Raw genomic sequence first — 26,176 nt, forward strand, 5'->3', positions numbered from 1 at the left:
GCGATATCGTGTATACTTTTCGTGTCGGTTCGTTACTTAAAGGAGTGAAACTCCAAGTAGCCACTTCCCGCCTTCTCGAGTGATCTTAGAGAAAACCTCGGATTCCCCGTGCTGCATCTACTCTTATGTAGATGCAGCTTGGCACGAGTCTCGTCTGTCTGAAACGTTTTTCTGGAGCGCTCACCGTGATTTGTATATCCCTTGGAGACATGCGGTAGCGAATGGCGCGAGAAACTGAAATGCAATCTGGAATATCGCCGTCTTTACGACGCTATTGATCGCCATAACGTTGAACAAATATGCGCGCGTGTGTAGCAAGAAGTGTTAATTACTTCCTCAACTACTTGCGCGGCTGTAAACTTATACTTATCGCTACGACATCGTACGAGTGGTATTTCATGTCTGTTGCAATAATATTTGATTGCGTCACGCGCTGCTTAATGCATGTGCTATAGTTGCGTAAAAAAAAAAAGAACTTCAGTACTCGCCTAACTCATTCGCGTTTCTTTATTCTTCACCTTACGCTCACTTTTTCTCTTTTAACTAACGGTTAACCATCTCCTAAAATAGAGAATAATCGTCCTCTTTTTTTTCTATCTTCTCTAACATTTTTGGCGGACAGAACCCTACGACGAAACTGTATTTTTTCCTCTACAAAGATAAATCTGTCTGCCCGCGTGCCATATGTCGACTTGATCCTGGAAAGCGTTTTCCGATTTCTCGCGTGCAACAGATGGCCGGGTGGGGCCTGGTCTCGATGGACCTGGAAATCCTATGAGAGCGAGTCTTCATTCTTCGACAAGTTTTCCCCAACCACAAACTGGCGATTTGTATCATATATCGGAATAACTCTTAACATTCACAAAAGAAATATATTAAAAAGTTATCGTTTATGTGTAAAACGTTTTTGTACGTTTTAAAATAAAAGTTCAATTGTTACTAGCTATACCATAAGCCATTACAAAAATAAAAAATTTTTTGTAGAAATGACAATTATGAAAAATTATTATAGAAACGAAAAATATAAAATAATCAAAAAGTCAATGGAAAATTTAAATAGTTTTTTCAGATAAAAAATGAATAAATGTTTAATTTCATGTGAATTTAAAATTAATTAACGAAATCTAAAAAGGAATGATTTAATCATTTATTACGAATTTGTCTAATATTATATAGATAATATTTCAAAGGTATTGCAAGTTATTTGGCAAATAATTTGAATTAATTGAATTTACAGATAAGGAAATTGATGATAATTTTTAGACAGATACACATTTCTCACAATATAATTAACAACGTTAAATGTAAGTAAGAATACTTTAAAAAAATGTTTTTTATTTTTTAATATTGCAAAAAATAATTAAAAAATTTTAATGTAATTAAAGAGATATTTAAAATAATTTTACAAAAGTAAAAATTATTTTTTAAAATTGAAAAATCTTGAGCAAAAAAAATTCACTTTCTCTGATGATTGACAATGAAAACAAAAGACACTTTATCATATACAGGTGTCATAAATATTATATATATATATAAACTTTTGTGAACATTTTAAAGAATTCAGAAAAGAGAAATGACGAGACATATCGCAAAAAGAATGTGTGTGGGAAGGGACGATCTTCTATTATAAATCATAAGGATGATTATGTTAAAATCCGCTACGGTCAGCTCATTAGTTCGCGAAATATCGTCCGGTTTCTCTTTTTATCTCGTCTTCTCAAGGCTATCTAGTCGGGAGATGGGGTGGCGGTGGGGGGGAGGTCGAGACGAACGGCGTAGAAAACAATTTGGACGTTCCATTTGAGATCCAGGTAGTGCCTTAATTAGTCCCACCGTAGCAGATTACCAATCAACAATTCGGCAATTACGATGCGGTGATTTTTCAACCTGCTGACCATAATATTCGAGACTTTTTAAGCAGATAAAGGTATACCGATAGGACATCAATACATGAAAACGCACTTTTCCTCATTTTCCAGCTTATTTGATATCGCATATTGTGAAAACACTGAAACAAACGTATAAATATATTAATTTCAAAATTTTCTTATTTTTGTGCGCATATTTTTTACAATTAAAATAAAAAAGAGCAAAATAAATATAAAATACGTTTTTAAAATATATGATATAGTTAATATAGTAAATAAATTTTTCTATAAAACGAAAATGTTAAAAAATTAATAAAATGAAACAAAAAAATTTTAAATCTTAATTATTTATTACTATAATAAGAAAGTTAATAATAATATATTTGCATGAGTAATTCGAAAAAGTATGTAATTGTATAGAAATGTATTTGGTCAATCTGATACAATTAAAATGAGAAGTATCCATCTAGCCATGTGGAAACAAGAAAAGGAAGCAACCTATTCAATTTCGGCAAATCCCCCTCTTTCTGCCCTTCTTTCCTCTTAAGCCATTCCTTCGAAGGAAACTGTTAAATCTATTACGGCTGTAAAGCTCGATCACGATCACGTCCCGTGAAGAGGGTCGAGGATCGAGTCTCGAGCGGCGAGTTGCATCTTGGTAAGAAGGGGGGATAAAAGGGAGAGACAGAGAAGTGTGTTTTGTAGTTTCGGTGGGCCAGGCCGCAGGTAGGCGGCGAGCGGGCCCCTGAAATCACTCGAAAAATGAGGGGGTACACAGGCCCCCGTAAGATTTCTTTTCTCTTTTTTCTTGTTCAAACGCGATATAATCGTTTGTCCTCTCGTGAAGGGTGGACGTGGAAGAATGGCGGTGAAAGGGATGAAAACTGCGTAGCAGTTCGTCTCTGTAACTCTTTCAGTTTGATAATTTCATTTTGATGTATATGGCCGCCGCTGATATGGACGTGCGCGCGTTAATCCTTTTTTAAAACTAATGTTTATATGTATGTATTTTAACGATATAAAAATATTTACTTATAATTAGTTATTATTAATTAATAAATTATTTACTTTTTAAATAAAAGTGTATAAATAATTTCTGTATTAATATAAAGATTGTATTGATTGCTTCTCTATTATTTTTTTCCTTTTTTCTTTTGTCCGCGTGATAGATTGTAAAAAAAGTTAAAAGAAATTAAAGAAGATAAAAATTACAAAGTTTGTGTTAAATTATATTTATATTTAATGACTTTTATTCTAAATGGCGCTCGTAATGTTATGTTGTAGTATTATAAAGAAAATTATATTGTGCTCTTTAGATAATTATTATAATATAAAATAACAATAGTATATTTTGCTAAAATTTAAATTATTAAATTTTATAAAAAAGATTAAGTTATATAAGCAAGATTATCATTGCTAATATAATGTCTTGCTTATATGTATATGAAACAATGATTATTAAACAGAATATATAAGTTTTAATTTTTTTGTACTAATTCGATTTGATACTAATATGTTTAATGTTTTGTTCTGCGGAATTGAATTATTTTGAAATTTTTTAAACAACATTGCAACTGACCGCTTACGTTAGATAATATTAAATTTAAAATAAGATTCGAGAGAATCCAATTTAAGCTTTAGAAAACGTCAAAAAGATCAGTTTTTATTGTAAACGTTTAATAACATTTTACGGAGAATAAGCGAAGGATAACATAAATAAAGCAAAGGATTTAAGACAGAGTAACAAGCTAGACGAGAGGACTTTGTGTCAGCCCTTATCTGCAGAACATTCATCTCTATGGAAAAGAAAGATTGTTGGAATAAAGATACTTTGATATATATTTCATGAAAATACTTTATCGGAATATTATCGTTTCTCTTTAAAAATACATAAAAACTTTAGATAAGTATAAATAGGAATAGAGAACATACATAATTTTTTTCGTTTTTTTAATCAGTTTTTTTTTTTTTTCATGCGCAATTAGGTACCGAATTTATATAGAGAGAGAATTCACACATAATAATAATATAAAATAATTTTTGTAATTTTATTTTTATATTAAATCAATATTTATATTTCTTTTTATGTTTATAAATCATTTAGAAATAAAAAATTCATTTTTTACAATTAATTTTCCTCTAATTAACTCTTAAATTATGTATGAAACATACAAATATGTACATCCGTTCACATATATTTAATGTTATATAATCTTACACAAATTACTATTTACAAAGAACTATATTTAAAGCAAGATCTGTATTCCTCCCTTATGTACTCCCTGCTTGTTTCTAAGACTACACTATACCGTAAGATAAATCATAAAGTATTATTATCAGCGAACGAGAAGGATTGAAAAAAAGATATAAATGTTAAAATGGAAAGTGCACGATACATTTTCTAATTGATCAGAGAAAGTCAGTCTCGAATTGCTAAATGTGCAGATCAGTTCTGTCTCTGTAGTGCCGATTTTAGCGAGCTATCTGTAGTAAAAGCTTGGAACTTTGAGTTATTTTTACTTGGCGAGTTATATTATCTACTTTTTTGTTCGTTTTATGTGTCAGGCGTGCCTTCGGGAAACACGAATTTCTCGATGAAAGTCTTTTCAAATGAGCAACATCTTCGATGACTCGTCAGATCTTACGCGGTCACCACTGCCGCTGGAAGCTGTTTGTTGCCGTCATTGCCATTCGTCGCGTCTACCTGACCCGGTGTCTTCGGCGCCCGGTCTACTACGTCTGTTTCTTGATTCTTCTCCAGATCGACGTAATATATGTGCCGCGCGACGTAGCAGAGTATCATCATCTCGATTAGCATCAGCGCGTTGTACGTCACTGAAATCGAGAATAGAAAAATTATGAAGCGATATTATCAATTATATTTAACTTAATCTATTATCACTGAAAGAATTTATTCTAATATCGTATAACGTTAAAGAATTTATATTACTTTTGTAACAATTTATATATATTACTTTTAAATAATGTTCAAAAATATATATTTGTGTAAGATGATTTAAAAATATATTCTCAGATTTGCAGTAAAATAATTTTATTAGAATTAAGAAAAATAGTAGTTTTATTAATATTAATTAAGATTAAAATATTAATATCAGTATGCAATAACATAAAAAATATCATGTGCGATAATATATGAAAGATTTAATATCTGAAAGAGAATCTTTTTTGACAGCGACATGCTGCCTCATCTTGGTTTGAGAAATTTATTCATAGCACGTTTATGTAACGGATGAATTTTGATGGCGCTCGCGGATGCTGCGTGACGTCTCTTTTTTCAATGAAACGAGTTTCTTTGTTACAGTCAGTCATAGGTCCGTGGAGCATGGAAAAGTAGAGACGTATTCTAAATTCAGAGTTAAACGATCTTATCATGTTGCTTGAAGAAACTACCGTACCGTGAAATCATCGTTCTTTTATCAGTCCCTATCCAGAACGTCGTATAATAGTAAATTAAATGATAAACGGTTGATGGTAAACAACTAGCATAAGCCAAACGATTATGACGGGATATACGACCAGCAGCTTATTTATCTTGAATACAGATGTTACATAATTTATCAAATACCTGTTTCGTTATAGTTAATACAAAATGTATATGCTATATTTGTCATTTTAATAAAATATTGATTGTAATAAATTTGTTAAATAACTTGTTGATATGTTTAATTTGCCTTGTAGTTTTTATGAATAATCTAAAACAATTCAGATTTATTACAGAAACGTATAAGTTAGCCGAATAAATAAGTGAACTGTATATGAAGACATAAATAGAATAGCGTTTGTAATATCTTTATCTGTTTTATTCATAAATATCTTTAATAATAATAAAATCTCTCACAATTAGCGATTTGTTTTTAATCATTAATTATTTTTCTCTAATTCTTCTTTAATTATTCTTAATCGTTAACTTTGAGTGAGATAGAAATACGTGAATAAATATAAGTAACTATAGCAACAAATGTATGTAGCAAATTGCACGTATATTACCGTTGGCGTAAACTGCCGGGGTGAGAGGAGGATTGCACGGAAATACGCCCGCGGAAGGCAACGCTTTGATAATACCTGTCTGCAGCTTCGAGAACAACAGTACCAATTGTAACACAAGTGTCTTAAAATGTAACTTGGCCTCTGAAACGGAAACGGATGATATCAATCAGAAACTTTCATTCCTATTAATGTCATGGTAATAACGCGAATTTCTCGAAAATTACTTCCTGCGGCACTCAAACAAATATCCCAATTTGATTATTACTGTTCAACGAATGTGTGTTACGTTCAATAATAATAAATAAATAATACACGTAAAATATACACGAAATGTATAATTAATTATCTCATTAAAACTAATTGGTTTATTAGCATGCAAGTATTGTTAGATCTATAATATAACATTTAAAAAATTTTTACGAAATAAAATATAATATTAATCGTTTGTACATACACCAAAATTCATATAGATATTAAAAAATACATTAATATACTATATATATAAATATATATATAAATAAAATTTCGTATAATGTGTGGCGAAAGAAATCTTGAATAAATATGCATAGTCATTACCTGGAATTGCTGTATGTAAAGTCCTTGTAGTGATAGTTAAACTATATATCCCTAGAAGTATGCTGATTACCATGACTGGCTGAAGGAATATGCCGTACTGTATGGCAAGCATTGGATTCTCAGCTCCCATATAGAGCAATATGAAATAGAGAGCACTCTAGAAATATAAATATCTTATATTAAATTTTCAATTATTTTAAGACCCCTTTAACTTTTAAATATCTCATAAATGCAGTATAAATTATTATATATTGTTACAAACATTTAAATAAATTATATATATGTATATATATTACACATTGTTTTTAATAAAATTAATTAAATAATTCTAAAGAACAAGATTACACTTGTTATACGAAATGTTATACCATTTAATTATCTCATTAAAACTATTTTGTGGAATATCAGTGTTGCAGCTCTGTGAGCTGCTAAATTCCGCTTATAGGCGAAATTTCCACGAAATAAATATAACATACACGGCTGCAACACCAATATTCCACAAGTACAGTTTTAATGAGAATATTAAATAGTGTGACATTTTCTGCGCTACCTTGTATTTTAATATTTTAACAAAATTTCCAAAATTATATAAAACGATTAATTTAATATTAGTACTTTAAATTGTTTTTCTGAAAAAATATATATTTACTTAAAAAATTAATTAAATTGAATTAATATAGGGAAATATTTATTTTGCTCAGTTTTATAAACATGAGATAAAGTTTTGCCACATACAGGAAAAGTTACAATTTTATACATCAAATTGTTAAAAATTATAAATATTTTAGAAAGAGATTAAAGAGATATTTAGATTAAATTAAGAAAATTAATTTACTGCATTTCGAAATTTGTATTTGCTTCAATAGCGAGAGCAATTTTAAACTTTATGTCAATAACTAAACTTACAATGTTGTTCAATAGCTCGAGTACTCATAGCTAGAATTTTTTAAAGAAATGCTTTGTATCGCGTCGATTTTATTTTCGTAAGTTTGTAAAAAAAAAGTTCATAAAATAAAGGTTGAAGGAAATGCTAAAGCTGTTCTGTTTTTACCGATAATTTGGATTATTTTCAATTCGCTAATTTTTTAATTGTATTTATAGAATTAAAAATTCTTTCTCACAATTAAAGTACAGACGGTAATGCGCACGCAAGAATTTATATAAAAAACAAAAAAAATTTTAATTTGTAAAAAAATTCTTACCTGCGTATTATGTTACCGTCTGTACTTTAATTGTAAAAAAAGATTTTTAATTCTGTAAATACAATTAAAAAATTAGTTAATTAAAAATAATCATAATAATCGGTAAAACAGGACTTACAGGAATCCCAGTAAGGCCGAAGGCAGAGAACGAGACGTAGGTGTCGTAGTCGTAGTCATAGTGTAAGGCAGAGAAAAACGTAAGTCGTAATATACTACTATTCTAGAGTCTAGAATAGTATACTACGACATGTACAACTTACGTTTTTCTCTGCCTTACCTTACGACTACGACACCTACATCTCGTTCTCTGCTTTCGGCCTAAGTCTACCCGAGAAAAAATGGACTTATGCAATTATATATGATCATATAATTGGCCATATATATTATAATATAATTGGATCCAAAAAATAGCGCGATATGATCTTACATACAACCATATACAATTACATATATTCAAATATAATATGATTATACGTAACATGATTATATATAATTATATATGAGTAAATGTAATATGATCATATGTTATGTTATACGATCATATATAATAATATTTGAATAAAAAAAGATATGATTTTATCTATATGTAATCATATTCAATTACATGTGATTATATATGGAAACATTTTAACAAATATGATTACAAATAAATAAGATCATATTGAGCCAAAATTTTGATATTATTATTATATATAATCATATATAATTATATATGTTATCAGATCTGTTTATATCTAGTTATATATATTTATATATGATCATCTTATGCTTATTTTTTCCCGGGTATTTTGTAATTCTTGACGACAGTTTAGTATCGTTACATGCGCAGCTTTTTTGAGATGTATAACACGTACAATAACACTATAATAATACCAAACTGTCATTAAGAGTTACAAAATAGACTTGCAGTATTTATCGATTTGTACACAAAGACAAACACGTTTTTCATCAAAGAAGCCTGCTCGCAAACTGCGTTGGTTTTTGATACAGTCACCTATCATTTATGAAGTCTTAAGTTTTCATTTCAACAAAACATCTGGTATTTATTTCTATAAATAATTTTTTCACCTAAATTTTTGCCAGTTGAGCATCTACTATTTTGGAATCTAACAATTGTCGGTCCATTGAAAAAAATAGAGCGTACATTCGCTAAAGCAATGGCTTCCTTTAAAAACGGAAGAAGAATTTTCGACGTTCTTTAGATGCCACGAGAAAGTAACTCTTGATCTTACGTACCGAAAATAAAAACAGTTATCTTAACTCTTCACAATGCATTTAGATACATGGAGAGAATTTTCTCTTAAAAATTACCCTGAAAATCGTAATAATTGTGAGACAACGTAAAACCTTAAAGAATTTTATTTTTAATAAAATTTACTAAAATTTACTAAAATTTGATAAAATTTTAATAAAATTTGGCAAAGTTTTAGTAAATTTTATTAAAAGTATAGTAAAATTTACAAAATTTTGTCAAATTTTATTAAAATTTTGGTAAATTTTGTCAAAAGTATAGTAAAATTCTTCAAGGTTTACGACGTCCTACAATTACTGCGATTTTTAGGGTAATTTTTAAGAGAAAATTCTTTTCGTGTAAGGCAGTGACAAATTTTGTGAAGAAAAAACTAGAAATAACTTTTTATTTACAAGTACAAGGCTAGAGTAGATACAATGGACCAGCTGTTGGATAAATATTCGGCGTACAAACAGGTGGCCGCTCACTCTTTTCTATAACGTTGTACGTATCGTCAGCTTTGCTGCATTATTTATTATGAAAATAATGCATACTGTCAAAAAACAAACGAATCAACGAAGGTTATTTTTGAGCTTAATAAACAACTCGCTACTTCTATTGTTGAAGCTTGATTGCAAAATATACAAGTGATGAGATATTTTGCAACAAAATTTGCTGTTCAAAGTATGCAAATTCCTAGCATGCAAATGAATCCTGCGAACAGTGAGTCTGGAATTTCACGTGTCACTTCGCAAGCAGCGGACAACACCGGAAGAAAAATGTTTATAGGCTCATGGTATTTATGTTATAGAGCAATAATAAAAAAACGCAGAAAGACAATAAAATTTTGTATTGAATGCTAAAAACATGCGATAAACATGCAATAACAGCAACAAAGTGCAAAGATTCTGTATAAATATTGTTAGTTTCTTTTTAATATAAATATTAATTTTATTAAAAAATTATTTCAATTCAAAATTATTTAATTTATTTAAAATTTGTTTTTATTTAATTTATTATCTCTGTAAAAATATACAATTATATTTGTTTTGTTATATTATTTATTAGTATAATTTATTCATAAATCTTTTTCTTTGTAGATGAATACTAGATGAATATGTACCCTGGTTATTGAAAATGACTATGTGAGATTTAACACGAGAATTTTTTCAGTTCTCGAACAAAAAACAAGTATAAAAAGATATTTTGCTTTCAAAAAGTTTATGGCGATTTGAGCGGCTATGACAAATTTTTCACGAAAAGTGTTCAAATGGATAACCTAATATCCAATATAAACGTATAAGGTTTAATAATACTTAAATCAATTAAAGTTGATTAAGGTTAATTTAATCTTTTCTTTGGTATTTAATTTGATAAACAATAATAAATACAATAAGTACAGCTGTATTTCAATTGTTATCTGTGTTTGGTGTACTGTGTCGAGAGAATTAATACTATATGGTGAGTAACAATTGATTTTAAAAAATTTCAATTATAAATTTTAATTAGCCTCTGTGGTGATAATTATAACAGTTATTTAGCGTGAGTGGAGTGATAATTGAAGCGTGAAGAGAAGGGAGAGGGGGGAAAACAAATCCTTTTTTACCTGAACTATAGGAAGCTGTAGGGCCAAAATTCCTATCCAAGACAAATTGGCGTCGGTCATTTGAAGGTTTGGAAAGGGCAGACAGGGCCAGCAGCAACAGGGCCCAACTCGTAGCATCAATGTTGGCGTTTCGCTGATTTTTCGGCGACCGAAATCCACCAAAAGGAGATAAAGCCGGTACAGCGAAATCGTTAAGAAAATCTGAATTACCGCCTCTGATAGTAACTGACCTCTGTCAAAAGTCAAATCATTATTTTCGCAAGTTTTGCTGAAGAATTTATTTTGGAATACATTTATCATTATTGATTGACATAACTTATTTGTTATATAAAAATTAAAACATATAACAAATTAACGAAATACAACAGTAATACGACAATTAACAAAATGTATTTTTATTGTTTTTTTCAACTTTATTAATTTTAAATATAGAACATACTGTTTATTTAATTGTAACATAAATTAATAGTAACGTAGAAGATAGAAGATTTGAATATGAGTCTTTTTACAAGTGATAATTTCTTTAAGCAAGTCACAAAGTTAATATTTAAAGTGTGAATCATAGGAATTATTAAAGTTTTATTTTGGAAGGCGCTTAACTCGCTAACAAATGCAAACATTATTCACATAAAACTGTCTGATAAAAATTAAAGTGACAGTTGATTATGCGAGTTGTCAAATAAATGAATAATGCAAAGTATGTGTAAAAAAATATTACTATAACTGCTTGAACATACTTCGCTTTATGATCGATAACTTGTAACACAGAATGTTATTTATAATTTTATATATTCATATATTCTTATGTATGTTCTGCATGTCGATCCTTGTTTTCTTTAGCTTCTCTTCCTACAGTCTTTCTATTTCTTTATTTTTTAAATATTTTTCATGTAAACTGTAAAATGTTTATTGTTTAGAAAGAGAAAGAGAGAGAAATTTAAAGTTATTTACTTAGATTTTTACTAAAGTACTAAAATTTATAGATACTTATTAAATTCTTGTTTATTTTTAAACACGTGTTTAAAAAATTTGTTTTTAAGAATTCTAGTTTTACTGTAAAAAATAATAAGATAATGTATTAAAACAATGAAAGATAAAATACTTTATAATATTAATATACAATGTGTTTCACAACATGTGAGCATAACTTCAAAAATAAAAATAAACAGTTTATGTACACTATAAGTCACTTTTGGCTCAGTTATAAAAATTAGATAATTTCATTAATATTGTGATACAGAGAAAAAATATAAAATATATCCTTTAACTATATATATAAATAAAAAATTTTTTAATTATATTATTTGTTCAAAATGTCAATCTTCTACTTATAAACATACTGTTGATCTTTATACCATAAAACGCTGTTAATTAGTTTAACTAAGTTTAATAAAGTTTCAAATATAATTAGAATCAATGTAATTAATCATAAAAAGAAAATTTCATTTCTTGGTCAAAGCTGATTTTTTAATCAAAGGATGCTTAAAATTTTAGTATATCCATTAAATGTATTATTTTTTCAGCTTTATGTAAGTGTTGATACGGATTGTCGAACTAAAACGCAATTATATTTACTATAATATTTAACAATATTTAATACAATTGTAAAATAACAAAATTTATTAATAAAAGTTAAATAACAACTGTTTGGTATTTTTCACTTGTAACAATATTAATAAAATTATCTGTAATAATAACTGAGCCGAATTGATCTATAATGCATATAAACTTTCTTTTACTTTTGTGTCGTAAATTTATTTCTAAAGTTATGGTTACACGTTATAAAACATTTCATATACGTAAAATTATTAATGGAATTCTATTTCTAATTATTAGTAAAGTGAATGTAAAAGAATGAAGTGAAAACAGAAATAATACAATGCTTCTGTTTTTATTTTACACTTCGCTGGTAGCAAGTTTCTCTCGATTTCATTATTACGATATTGTTAAATAATTCCAATAGGCCTTTATTTTTTACCTTGGTATCGCAATCGCCATGAGACTGCAAACGCTTGCAACAGGATATACCGATAGGATTATTATGGCATTCGTTTTATAAAATTCCGACTCTTTTTGTAAAAGAATATTGCGACAAGTATTGGCAGAGAAATATATTGTGAGGACTAAAATTATCGAACCAACACTTAGTAATGCAGTACCCAATGCATCCAAATCTGCAAAAGAGATTTAAAATATAAATAAAGATCGTTTTTAATACAATTTTATAAAAATGATTAACTATTTATTTTTTTTATATTTTTATTTTTAAAATAAACAATAGTTTATTAATCACTATTCCTAATCCATTTTTTATTTATAAATTAATAAATAAAATTATTTATGCAGATAATATAATTTATAAAAAATTAATATATATATTTATTATCTTTTTGCATACTAAATTATTATATTTATTGTAATGGGAATAAATTGCTGATAATAAACTGACTAGTTAAAAAAGATCAAGATCTAATTATAAAATATGTATTATAAATATACTGATCTTTTAAATAACCTATTTGTGTATTTATATACACAATATTTATATTACATATAGTTATATGTGATAATACACGGCCTTCAGCATATTAAATGCCATTATCATTATTTTTATTTTCTAACTTATCTTATCGATAAATACTGGTAACAAAGATGATAAAAAACGTTTAAACTTCTTACAATTAATTTTCTAGTATATTTCTAACAATTAATCAATCACAGTTTATCAACATTATTAGAAAGCTAATGCGAGTCAAAACATTACACAATAATTTACTATAAATCGAAAATTCATTTATCATGTAGCATCTTAAAGGAAACATATTTCTTCTAATTTTAATTCATATCATTGTTATCACATTAATCCTTTCAATGTTATCGCATCTGATTGGAAAAAATTCTTGTAAGTTTTATACCTAGAAGCGTCTTCATTATTATCTGATCAAGACAATGAAAAAAATTGATTAAAGCGTATTGAAAATGTCTAAAAGTAATTTGACATTATTATTATATACATAATATTTTTTATAAAAATTACAGATATATTTAATTAAAAGTTTATCTACATTTAATACAACTAATACTAAATAAATAATTACCTAGTTGATTATATAAATAAAAAAGTATATACAAATGTATACATATGTGTAAAGAGAATTATACAGTCAGCATGATATGGAAATATAATGCGCGATGCTTATCAAAAGTTTGCCGTTGAGCTGTTTAATTTGTACATTCAATAAAAGCTTTACAATGAGTGGCGCGAATTATACAATTGTTTGCGAATTATACAATTGCGTACTAAACATTCGCGTAGTTCATATAAAAGTAATTATCCAAATCGTGAGCCTCGAGAAATGCATCGATGGTATTTAAATTCATTATTCATAAAAGGTTTCCTATAATTCATGATTTGTAATATAACAAAAAAAAGTTTTCAAAAAGTTAAATAAAATAATTGTGTGTAAATTTTTATTTTAAATATTTTTAACTGAGATAAGGATTATTTACGTTTATACGGTCACTTGATACGCGATAATACTATCGTACACGCTATTCACGGATATGGCTGTCCAAATATGATTTATGATTGACGACAATTGCCTTATATCTCAAAAACTATTATTTAAAATAAACATTTATAAATGATTATTTAAATTTTTTGAGAACTTTCTTGCTGTAATATATTAATTCGCGACTTTTAGGGCAGTCTGTATTTTATACATTATATTTGTAAAATATTTCCATTTTTTGTATGTTTATTACGGTTATTTTTGTGCAATATTTTTCTAATCGAAAGGAGCATAAAAAGGGTTTGATAAATAGGAAGTAAAAACACTTCCAATTTATTCTTTAAACAAAATGGTAGCAACATGCTTCCAAATTGGCAGTAAAGTCTTGCTCTGTTTGCTGCCAATTCGCCGTGCGTATTCTTGTCCGGCGTATTTTTGTCGTCCGTTTGCTATTAGATCATGCCAACAAATTTCGAGTTTTGGCATCCATGTGCTCTCGTTTTATGAGCGGTAAATTCTGTTTGATTGCTGTTGATTTTGCGAACATTGCTTTAATCATCATTCAATAAATCTACATGTAATGTTTATTCCGTTTAGTCTAATAAACACTAAATGATTAACGCGGAAACAACAGCGTTAGCTCAGATAGGCAATCTTTTAAAGTTAATTAAGTATCAGATTTTTGTATCAAATTCGTCGCCTTTCTTTTAAAGAAATTTGCCGCGTTCAGTTGACCAAATATGTGCTCTTCTTAGATTTAGCTAATCCGATATTTGAATCTACATAGAAATATTTTCGGTTTGTGTACCCGTGCGTGCACGAGCGCAAGTGTAATGAATACTCTTCAAATTACATCCGAGAATTTTCGTTCGAGGATATTCAACTCGCGCGAATAAGGTCTCGTGTACCAGACGAACTTGAGCGTACAACTTTCACCGATGCGCTGCAACGTTGCTCAATGCAAGCGTATCCACATTGTGTACACTGCGATACATTCGAATTTGTAGAAAAAAAAAAAGAGGAACGACTGTGCCCTAATACAGTATACTTCTATAAACGTAAATTACGCAAAAATGTCGTATTCTTATTAAACAGAGTTATTTTACATATCAATGAGTTTTAAATCGCTTAGCGGTCTACATCGGATCTTAGTGGATATAATTCTTTTTTATTAAATTTAATTTTTTTAGCTTTAAATTTAATAAAAAAGAATTATATCCATCACTAAGATCCGATGTAGACCGCTAAGAGATTTAAAACTCATTGATATGTTTAATATATTACGGTCGAAATAATGTACTAATAGAGTTATTTTTACTTAAAATTTCAAAACAGGCTCAATTACTCGAGCACTTAATATCAACTTAGCACACTGGTATTTCTATTACGCGATTTCTGTTGCACCAAACTCGGAATACTTGCTTCAGATACGTAACTCACTTTCTATCATTATAACAGTATTTTGAGAAAGTTTGGACCTGCAACTCTATCTTTACTGCAAAGTTACAAATTTTTAAAGTAAAACGTTTGACAGAAAGTGGATTAAGGTCATCGAATAAATAAGTCATCACAAAAGTAAAGGTAAAAGAAATGTTTCAATTTAATAATCTAATAATAACCTGAATTGTTTACAATTAATTTATACTTAATTATTTTTTTACCTTTAAAATAATTATTTTTTATTTAACAACTTATTAGTCGTTTTATTCAACAATTACTAATGTACATATATAAACGAATAACGTTATAATTATTAAATAAATCTTCTAGACACTATTAGTGGGAAATATTAATATCACATGAAAATTACAAATTTTATAATTAAAAAGAATTCTCCCGTTTATTCTGAGGATATTAATTGTGCCACCTGACCTTGCATCTTCCATTTTTTCTTTCAAAAGTGAAAATCCCAATGCTGTTAACACCAGGCTTTACCGGCGAAATTATCGCACCGTTAACCGGATGTCGAAACTCACTTTCTACGAGTTCGATAGCGGAGGGCACGTAATTCGGGTTGCAGCCAGCATCCGAGTGAACAGCGAAGTTTTCTATTGTATTGTCCATGATTGCAGATGCTCCACTGAACTCGACGAAAGAGAATCTCGTTGCCTCACAGCACTCCGCCGTCTGTCACTTGCGGGTTTGACAAACTCTAAACTTGCGCGCTCGCGTAGCAGTCTCACGAGTGCATTCGCGAGGGAGAGAGACGGCCGCGGCTGCGAGCAGTGAGAGTAAGTCCCCACTTTTACCTGTGTCGCCACTGGATTGCGATGTTGTAATAAATTATCACTTGCAAAAACGCGTGCGCGCAAGAAGCAAAGATAGAGATACGGATAGAGCTAGATGGAGAGCATGAGAGATAATAAATGTAAGAAAATTTTCCTATCTGTCAACTTTCTCCCTCTCAGTAATTTTTCACATATTTTTGCAAAATGTGAACAGAATACTAATCAAATAATTTATTGATTACTAACATATGTGTAAATAAAAATAAATATGATAGTGATGTACAGAGAGAAGAAGGAAAAGAACATGTAATTATAAATAAATGTTTTATTATTAAAATAATGTAAAATTAATTATTAATATTATTACAACTTATCAGAAAAAAAATTATTGTTAAAGTAAAAGAAAATTAGAATTGGTAAGGTAAACAGGAGTTGGGTTAGCAGTCTAATATTTTCAAAGTAATTAAATTATTAAGACTATTAGATTTATTAGAAAATTATTAAAAATATTATTTTTTCAAATTGTGTAGTTTTTAAATTTAAATATTTGTAAAAAAGAAAGATTTACTAGCGAAGAAAGAAAAAAATTCCATGAAAAAATAAAAATTTTATTTTAAAATTAAAGCATTTTATAATTAATAAAGTAACATTTATTTTATTTTATCTGTATAGAACTTATAAATTTTCAAATTGTATATCTGTATATTATGACCCTGAATAGTAATGATCGTAATGTAAAGCATATATTGATTAAAATGTAAATAGGACACACATTTTATATAATTCGATTGATTTTTGTTCATTTAAATAATTTTATACAACGTACATATATGTTTGACTTGTTATAAAATGTAATTTTTTATAAATTATTTATAAATTTACATCTAAATAGGATGGTAACTTTTATGAGTAATTTTTGAATTGTGTAACAGAAAATTTATAATTCGTTAATCATAAGTGTATATAACTATATTTATAAAATCCCCTGTTGGTCTTTTTTAACGAACAAAATATATATCACATATTAAGGGGATGTTGTACTGCTCCTTTAAACTTGATCGGTGTCAATAATGTAGAGTTATTCATGTACATCATTAATGAGATTTTGTATATATTTTTTTTATAGATTTGGAAATTCTTTTTCAGAATTAAAGTACACTTATTAATATTAATCTGTGAATTCGATTTTATATCGAGAACGAAAAAAATTTTTTTCATATTACTCTACTTATCGACTTCTTCCGAATCCGCACTCACACATATATACGAGATTTTCATAAAAAGAAATCTATTATACTGAAGCGTCTAGGCTTATTTCCAAAAGCATAGAATTGTTCTTTCTTATAATGCAATGTGCGGAGCATGCTTGTTTTGTATGTATAAAGTCTAAAACTTTTATACACAGCAAATGTTTTCACGAGTCGACCGCAGGAGTCGATCACAAAACTGTAATTTTTTAATTTTTGTTCGTTTTTCATATAAATTTGTGTACTGCTCACTCCGTTAGTGTCTATATTTTAATTCTAGAGAAGAATTTTTAATTCTGTGTAATCAACAGATTTTTTACTAAAACAATAATCGCGTTTAATCGGTAAGACAGACCAATCTCCAGCATTTCTTTAAATTTACGAAGTTTCAACATTTTATGGCAAAAATTAGAATTCCTTAAATATATTTATATATACATATATATATAAAACTTGTTCGACATGTTAAACCAGTACGTAACACATATTTTAATATATATATATATATATATATATATATATATATATATATATATATGTATATGTATATATAACTTGTTCAACATGTTAAACCAGTACGTAACACATATTTTAATATGTCACATACTGGTTGACACACTAAGAAAATATCTCGGTTAAAGTTAGAATACTTATTAGAGAATGATATACATAATAAGGAATGATGACTGTACCGTTAAATGACTTGACTTTTGCGCAAGAAAGTGGAATAATTTACTTGTGTAACGTATGAATCATCGTTGCCTAGAAAATTGCTGATCATCTTAATCAACATATTAACATTAGTTATTTTACAATTCTTCTTTAATAATTCTATTTTAATTATTATATATGATTATATTATACACAAAACTTATGTTAAGTTATTGTAATTATTACGTTTTATAAGACCAGCTATAAACTGCCGAAATTTTTCACTTCTTATTTATGTTATCAATTGAAAATTTATGACGACGTAATATTTTCTAACTTACCGTTAGCAAATCTTACTGGTTAGCGGTATTTACGGGACTGCAGTCTGAAAGAAAGTTGATCGCTACGTATCTTCGAACGATACTCTTTACCGACTGTCGCTGAACTCATTTTTCATTCATAAAGAACATAACTTTTAAATATATTGGAAAAATCGCAATTCTATGATCATATTATATTTGAAAATTATTTTCATAAAAAAATTTTTTTAAACATATTTATATACTTTCAAAATATAACATTCAAAATTTTTCTATCTCTTTAGTAAAATGTACAGATTTATATTTGTTCATGAATAACTTTTAACGGAATATACATTTGAATTTTATAGTTTCCCAAATCGAAAAATAGATGATTTGTGTGTAAAAAATCTATTAATATATTAAACTTAAATAAAGTAGAAAGGATTAAAATTTCTCCCTTTTTTAAATTTAAATCAATCAATTCTTAGTGAATAAAAAAATTGAATTTTATAAGTTTTGCAAAGATTTAAAGCAGTTTTATTAAAAAAATAAAAGTAAATTTACCTTGATAAAAAATATATTTGCAGATACTTTTATAAAAGCTTTCATGTTTTTTTATATATAAAGTATAATTATATGTGTTAGTTAAATATGATTTTTTAGCTTTACATTTTTGGATATCAAATTTTACACAAATATATTTATTATATTTCCAATTTCCGAATTAATAGTTATACCTTTTTTTCCATTCAATTGAACATTATTTAAAGTCGTATTGGAATACTAAACGGAAAACTTTCGACACGTCCAATTTGAAGAATTTACATTATATATTTGCAATACGTTATCACAACACGCGGATAGCATGAAAAATTTCGGCAGGTCGCTGCAGTGCGATTGGAAGAAAAATTGGAAACCAGAGATATGATTGATGGCCTGTTCGATGCTGCATTTCGTTTCATATCCGGTCCGTTATAGTACCTTTTTTCTTCTCTCTTTTATACAATATGCGAAATACTCGGGCTGAAACCAGTCTACGACGTTATACATTTATAATTAATTAAATTTTAAAAATTATTTAATATTTAATAATCACGTCAGTAAAAAATAAGTATTTTTTAATTTAAATAAAAAAAATAGAAACTAAATTAACTAAAAAATATTTTTATAATATAACTATATCTAAATTACAAGATGCAGATTAAAATAGATTTTTTTTTTCTCGTTAAATTTTTTAATCATAAATACATGTAAAATATTCTTAAATTATCAAATTTTTATTTAATTTAAGGACAAATAATTTAATTAAAAAAATAGATTAAAATTGCTTCTTTTTATATAATAATTATAAGAATAACTTCTTATTATTTTATTAATAAAACAATTTGTTAATGTAACTAAAATGAATTATTTTACAAATCCAAACAGCAATTTCTCCGAATTTAATTGATTTGCCAGGCACATATCGTTTCTCTTTTGATTTTCTGATTGCCGTTTGGCAATGACGAGATGGAATATTCTCTTTAAAGACCAATATCGGCAAAATCTCATCTCGCTGGAGAAGAAACTTGATATGTCTTCCTATAACAAGGGAAAGAGGTAAACGTAAAAAAAGGTTTTAACGGATTTTCATGACGCGACTTTCTGTCGGTTTAACCATTGCGTTTTGACTAAATAAACATGAACAATATTAACGGAGTATGATATTAGCGGAAGGGTAAGAACGAAGGAGGGTGAAAGAGCGATAGCGATCGATTGAAGGACTTGAAATATCGGATAGACGAATCTCGAAAACCCGAGCTCGAAGAAGCTCCTCCTAAGACGGAGAACCTTTCGGGGCTCGTATGTGTGACCTTGGGGTTGGTGGAGTAGGTAGGACGGAAGGGGTCGATTTCTTATACAGATTAAGCGCGTGCATGCGAAACTGCTTTCTCTGCTGGCAGTGCTGTTCTCGAGCTTTTTAAAGGTTGAAGAGTCCACGAAATTGCCTTCGTTAATGCATATTGATATTGACAAGGCAAACTTTATTCCGATACGATAAAGACATACAGTGATATGACTTATTTACCACAGCATTATAGAAAAAAAAGTATACATGTATCTTGTGCATGATAAAAATTACAGTGTACAATTTCATATTTATATTTTATTATATATTGACATTTAAAAATTAAAATTTTGCAAATATTGCAAAGGCACAAAGTTTATTTATTATTACTTTTTCAAATATCTAATAATTAATACTCGGAATCATATGTAAGATAAATAAGACTAATATTATAAGATTAATATCTTTTGATTATAAGATATGCGTCATAATTATTGATTTTAATGTTCTAAATAAAATCTCTGATAAAGAAAAAAAAACAAAAATAGCAGGTTTTTAGAATTATTGAATTTTATGCAACAAACAGACAAGAACTCTTGCGTATGTGAAAAGGAAGAAATTTTACGAGGAATTTACCTTATCCTCACTGCCAGAACAGTCACGTTAAAGCAAAAAGATGTGAGTTATAACAGCGAGAATGAAAATAGATGCAAGGAGAAATCCTACTGAATCCCAGTCACGTTTAATCTTTTGGGAATTATGCATTCTGTCACACTGTTTGTGGAGTAAGAATACGTCTACGAAATCGTTTATTCCAATTGATTGTTTAAAAAGTTCCTGAATACTAATAGTGCGTTTTTTTTATTCACATTTTTTTTATATTTATATACGTTTTCTGGATTTTTTTTCCTTTTTATTTTATTATTACTCCTATTATTACTTATTCTTCACATTTTTAATCACATCTTATTAAACTTTTTTTTTATTCTCTGATCAATTGTTATAGAATTACGATGGTATTATCAATATCATTTTTTTCATGTTACCATATAGAAATTGTATATTCCTAATTTTAATTTATGTGTATTTAAAATTAAATATATAAATAATATAATAAAATGTACAAATTTTAATTACTATTTTATATAATAAGTAACATTTAACTCTATTGTTGTATTAAAAAATAATTTATTTTATATAAAAATATTTATAATACTAATTTTTACTTCTTTTTTTTCTTAAAAGAAGTTAATAGAGTTTAATATGTATTGAAGTGTACTGATGCTTGTCTCTTTCTTTATATAATACATATTATTCTTTTTGTTTAAATGTTTTTTTTAATTTTTGCGACTTGGATAATATTTATAACATAAAAAATTTTTAAAGTTTTTACATTAATTTGATTTTACTATAAATATCTCATGGAAAATATATATTTGTTACTGCTTCGTAAGAAGTTTAACTATTTAATACTGGAATTTCATGGATAATAAGTTTACATTGAATATAGTAAGCTAATAATTCAACCTTTTGCGCGGGTGAAATTTTCGCGTTGTCATTATTAAATTGTCATTTGACCTTTTCTACTTTTACATTCAGTGAAATTTCATTATAGCGATTTTCTGACAGTTCTATATAATTACATTATTGTACATAATTCTTTGCATACTCGAAAACTTTTGTTTATGTTATTATTAAAATATACGAGATTTAATACTGGCTTTATTGTTATAATTAATTTGGACCGCGGACATTTTGTTGCGGAGATCTAGTGAGATATTATATTAAGTCGGTCATAGATACACGACCAGCCTTGACGTAGATAAAAGTGGCCTTTACACCGGTGATAAATATTGAAATCATATCGATCTTACTTGCGAATTAACTACTCTCTCTCTCTCTCTCTCTTTCTACCGTTATTGACAAGCGCGATGCGATGTCAACATGATTATCAATAATTTTATTTCTTGCATTATGTAATATAAATTATATTATGATTTTATGAGCTCGATTTATCTTTATTTCTGCTGATGAAGACTGGCAGAAAGGTGAAAATTCGAATTCTTTGTAACTTACTAACTGTAACTGATGTCAATGTACTCATTATTATTAAATTATATTCTCATTTCGTAAACGGTATTAGTAAAACCTAATTAAAAGTAATTATATTCTTAATGACAGGAGAAGACGATAATACCACTCATCAACGAATTAATGAAGTTTTTCTTTCGTAATAATTTTTATTCATTAATCGCTGTGATTTTAACGAAAGATCGATCGCCACCTTCTAATAAATTACAAAGCCGATTTCCGTCATAAGCTCTGAGGAACTAGGAGGAACCGAATCATCGGCATATCCAACAAATTCCGCTCGTTAATGGCAGACGCCACGGTCGTTCCGAGTCCAACAGCCTCGGAATTTCGTCGGAGCGCGAGACAATGGCTCACTTTCGCGGCTGTGTCGGTAGCGTGCGAATTTGCAAATAAATTTTGTAGGCATTTCGCTATTGATTTCCGCCCGGGAATTGGGACAATTGACTGGATAGAGCGAGCTTACATAGCGCGGATGGCCCCATCTGCCGCAGCGTAGCCGCGAACATTACAGTTATAAAGCTCTGGTATATATGCGGGGTGTCGCGAAAGCAACCCGTCGTCAATCTAACGAGCGGATCTATAATCACTTCTCTGTAACTTTGATCTTCGATGTAAGTTTTCCACGTCTTTAAAATCATTTAACGAAGATGCTGAAGAAATAACTTTCCGCACTTCTTCAATACATTTTTTTTTTTATTCAGCATTTGTATTTTTGTGAAATACTTATATGTTATCTATAATTTTATTAGTATAGTGTCTTACAAAAGCGATAAACTATATATACATCATGTCACGGCTTTTATAATATAATAAATTTACTCTTCAAGCTCCAACAAAGAGCTCTCTGCTAAGCTGTAAATTATATTTTGATCTAAAAGGATCTCTATTTCTGTTAAATTTATATTAAAAACGTTGATTAAATTTCTGTTAAAAAATGTCTAAAGGTTTCCTTTCTTGTGTAAAGTCTTAAATTTGGCGAATGTAACTTAATGCAATCCGTCGGCGTAAAGCGGTAAGTTATCAGGGATCAGGAATATCTAGCGCATCCCTATTAATGACTGACGTATCAGACCTCGTCGCGCTGATAAGCTTACAAAGAGGCGGCCGATATTCATCCTTTCTGTAATATAACACTAATTACTTCTGCGAGCTACTTAAGTGTACCCATCGAAAGCTGCTAAGTTTAACTCCGTTAATAACTTCGTTATTTCCCAGAGTAGTGAACGAATCTTGTAGGTGAAAATGCAACGCGGTCCCTTTTCAGTCTTGAGAAACGCTTAAAAAACGCGAACCTGTTAAAATTTGCAATTTATCTTTCCTTAACATTTCGTTAATTGTTTTCTTTTCTTCTTTCTACCTATTTGAACTAATCCACTTGGTATTTATTCTTTCTCACACTTATTCATACTTACCGTTCTACCTTGAGGGAGAGCGTGAAAAATTATGGAACATCATAATTTGCTTAGATCTCTTGTTTACCATAAAACGGGACTTTAGTAAGAATTATAGTGACTACTAAATTTTCCCAATTTAGAAGCCCGCAACCTTTTTACCCTTCCTACGAAAGACGGTATTATTCCATATACAGATCTCGTATTTTGAGAATCTTTTTATGTAGAAATAGAGCAATAACATTTTAAAAGGTATCTCTCAATATGCTTGCTTTTTCGTCATTGTAGCGCAACACCATTTGTTCCCTTCAAAGCTTCGATATTTCTATCAGAATAAAAGCATTAATGTCGTCAATATCGATAACAATCATAGAATAATAAAGAATTTTGATATGGTAAAAAGCAATTTTAGTGACCATTACTAAACGTTAATATTTGGCTGTAAGTTCTCGCAATATTTTCCCCTCACGCGAGCAAATATTTTTTTCTGTACTATTTGCGATATATCGATTTATGGCAATCAAATTCCAAGATTACTAAATTATGGACCTTTTATTATTTTTTGTTTTTGTTTGTAAAAAGATTTTCATTTTTAGATTTATATAAAAAGTTTGTAATTGATTTGTAATTAAGTTTTTTTTTTTGAAATTTTCTCTCGTAATCATGTTTTAGTATCAATTTTAATTATTTTAATTAATTTAATAAATCTTTTTTTAATTATTATACTATTACTTATTTATATTAATTATTTTGTATTAATCTTATACATATCTTATACTTTTTTATACATATAACCTTTAAGAAATATGTGGTTAAAAAGTTATGTATCTTATAATAGATTCTAATATAAGTGACAATCTAAGGCAATTATTTTTTCGATAAATTGTCCTCGTTAGTTTATAAGCACAAAAATGATGGGACTTCTCACCTAGTTTAAAGAATATGGTGCTTGTTGATATATGAAATATCGTTAAATCTGTTAAATCGACCATTTGTTGACACGACGAGTGCTTAAAAGCCTTTATCGCAATTCTGTGAATTTAACAAACGATTATTCCTCAATAAGAATCTCTTGGAAAAGCAATAAATGTTCGCGATTAATTATCTATAGGATGACAAGTACGGATTCTCGAAAAGAAAATCAGAAAGGAGGACGAGCTGTATTATTTGTTATATATATTCAAATGAGGATCTGTCACCGTCATTACTGTTCATTTCAAAATATCGGAAATATACTTAATAATTGTATATTTAATAATTGATATAATCAACAATAAAAAGACTTAATGCGGGATTATTAATAAAATTATTAAAACTAATGTTTTATGTGTATTTTTATCATGTACAATCTTATCATTGGAAACATATTTTTTTATCTGTTCTCCAAGTATCGCAATTATAAAATATCTGAGTATTTTTAGCATTGATTAAGAAACAAAAATAACAGCATACAATATAATATAAAATAAAATTAGTTCAATATTAAAGGTTTATTTTTCTCTTTGCCTCAAGGCTTTCAGTTACTTACTTCAGTGAATTATTATCTGCATCGTATCGAAGTACATTTAATTAAGGGAGCTCCATGTCGCGGTGAATAGCAACGTCATATCGTTTGCGATGCATCATCTTCCGCCATAAGCATGATTACACTCTCGCGTCACGCCTTAGGCATTTACAAATGGAAAAGGAAAACACCGTGGTTTGTAGAAATGTTTTTATGGGACGGGGGATAAAAGCGGAGGATGTTTAACAACGTTGTAAAATACACTGCACATTTTACTATTGTCTTTACGGTGTATTTACGGTTGCTACAAAATACTGGCTAGTGCGCAAGAAATAGACCGGTCCTAAATCTGCCGATGTAAATTTAAGAATTCTGCTTTATATATTCTGCTAATATTTTTAAAAATAACAGTTGAAAATTAATATATGTAACATATTTTAAAAAAATCAAGAGAACACTAAAAATTAAAAAAGAAAAGAATAAAAAGTTATATAAGATTATCACATATACTTGACTAACTATATTACATAACTATGAGCAGTGTTGTAATAGATCAATAAATAAATAATCTAGATCAGATTAAGATCTTTATCAAAATATTGAATCTAGATCAGATCACAGATCATTTTTTATACATTTGATCTAGATCATAGATTACATTAATTTTGATCTAGATCGAAGATCGTTTCTTTTTTTTTACTTGACAATTTGGTAGGAGTAGCAATCAAAGTTTCTTAAGCTTCTTTAATGGGCTTTTAGGAATGTCCCAGAAATCTTCAAAGGAGAAAATCTTCGATAGTTTCATCTTATCACCCCCACTCTACGCCTCTGTGGCCGGTATTCATAGTCGAATCTTATTTTAAGATCGTCTCAAGTAATGTCTTAAGATGCTAATACGGCTCTGTGATTGGTTGATGACATCTTAAGA

At 28.4% G+C, this 26,176-nt stretch overlaps 1 protein-coding gene across 2 annotated transcripts; it reads right to left on the bottom strand.

The window, feature by feature from the left end:
* Window positions 1-3,705: 3,705 nt before the first annotated feature.
* On the bottom strand, window positions 3,706-16,233 carry LOC105837054 (organic solute transporter alpha-like protein 3). 2 transcript variants are annotated; one of them, XM_036285888.1, is made up of 6 exons: window positions 15,876-16,233; window positions 12,470-12,665; window positions 10,492-10,723; window positions 6,453-6,609; window positions 5,877-6,017; window positions 3,706-4,703 (listed from the first exon to the last, which is right to left on the bottom strand). In XM_036285888.1, the coding sequence occupies exons 1-6, from the start codon at window positions 15,880-15,882 to the stop codon at window positions 4,510-4,512; spliced, it is 927 nt and encodes a 308-aa protein (XP_036141781.1). In that variant the 5' UTR covers window positions 15,883-16,233; the 3' UTR covers window positions 3,706-4,509. The 2 variants fall into 2 exon arrangements, with proteins under 2 accessions (XP_036141781.1, XP_036141780.1); XM_036285887.1 differs by having other exon boundaries at window positions 15,980-16,067.
* Between the last annotated feature and the right edge of the window lie 9,943 nt (window positions 16,234-26,176).

Source organism: Monomorium pharaonis, chromosome 4, assembly GCF_013373865.1.
Source record: "Monomorium pharaonis isolate MP-MQ-018 chromosome 4, ASM1337386v2, whole genome shotgun sequence".
Lineage (NCBI taxonomy): Eukaryota > Metazoa > Arthropoda > Insecta > Hymenoptera > Formicidae > Monomorium > Monomorium pharaonis.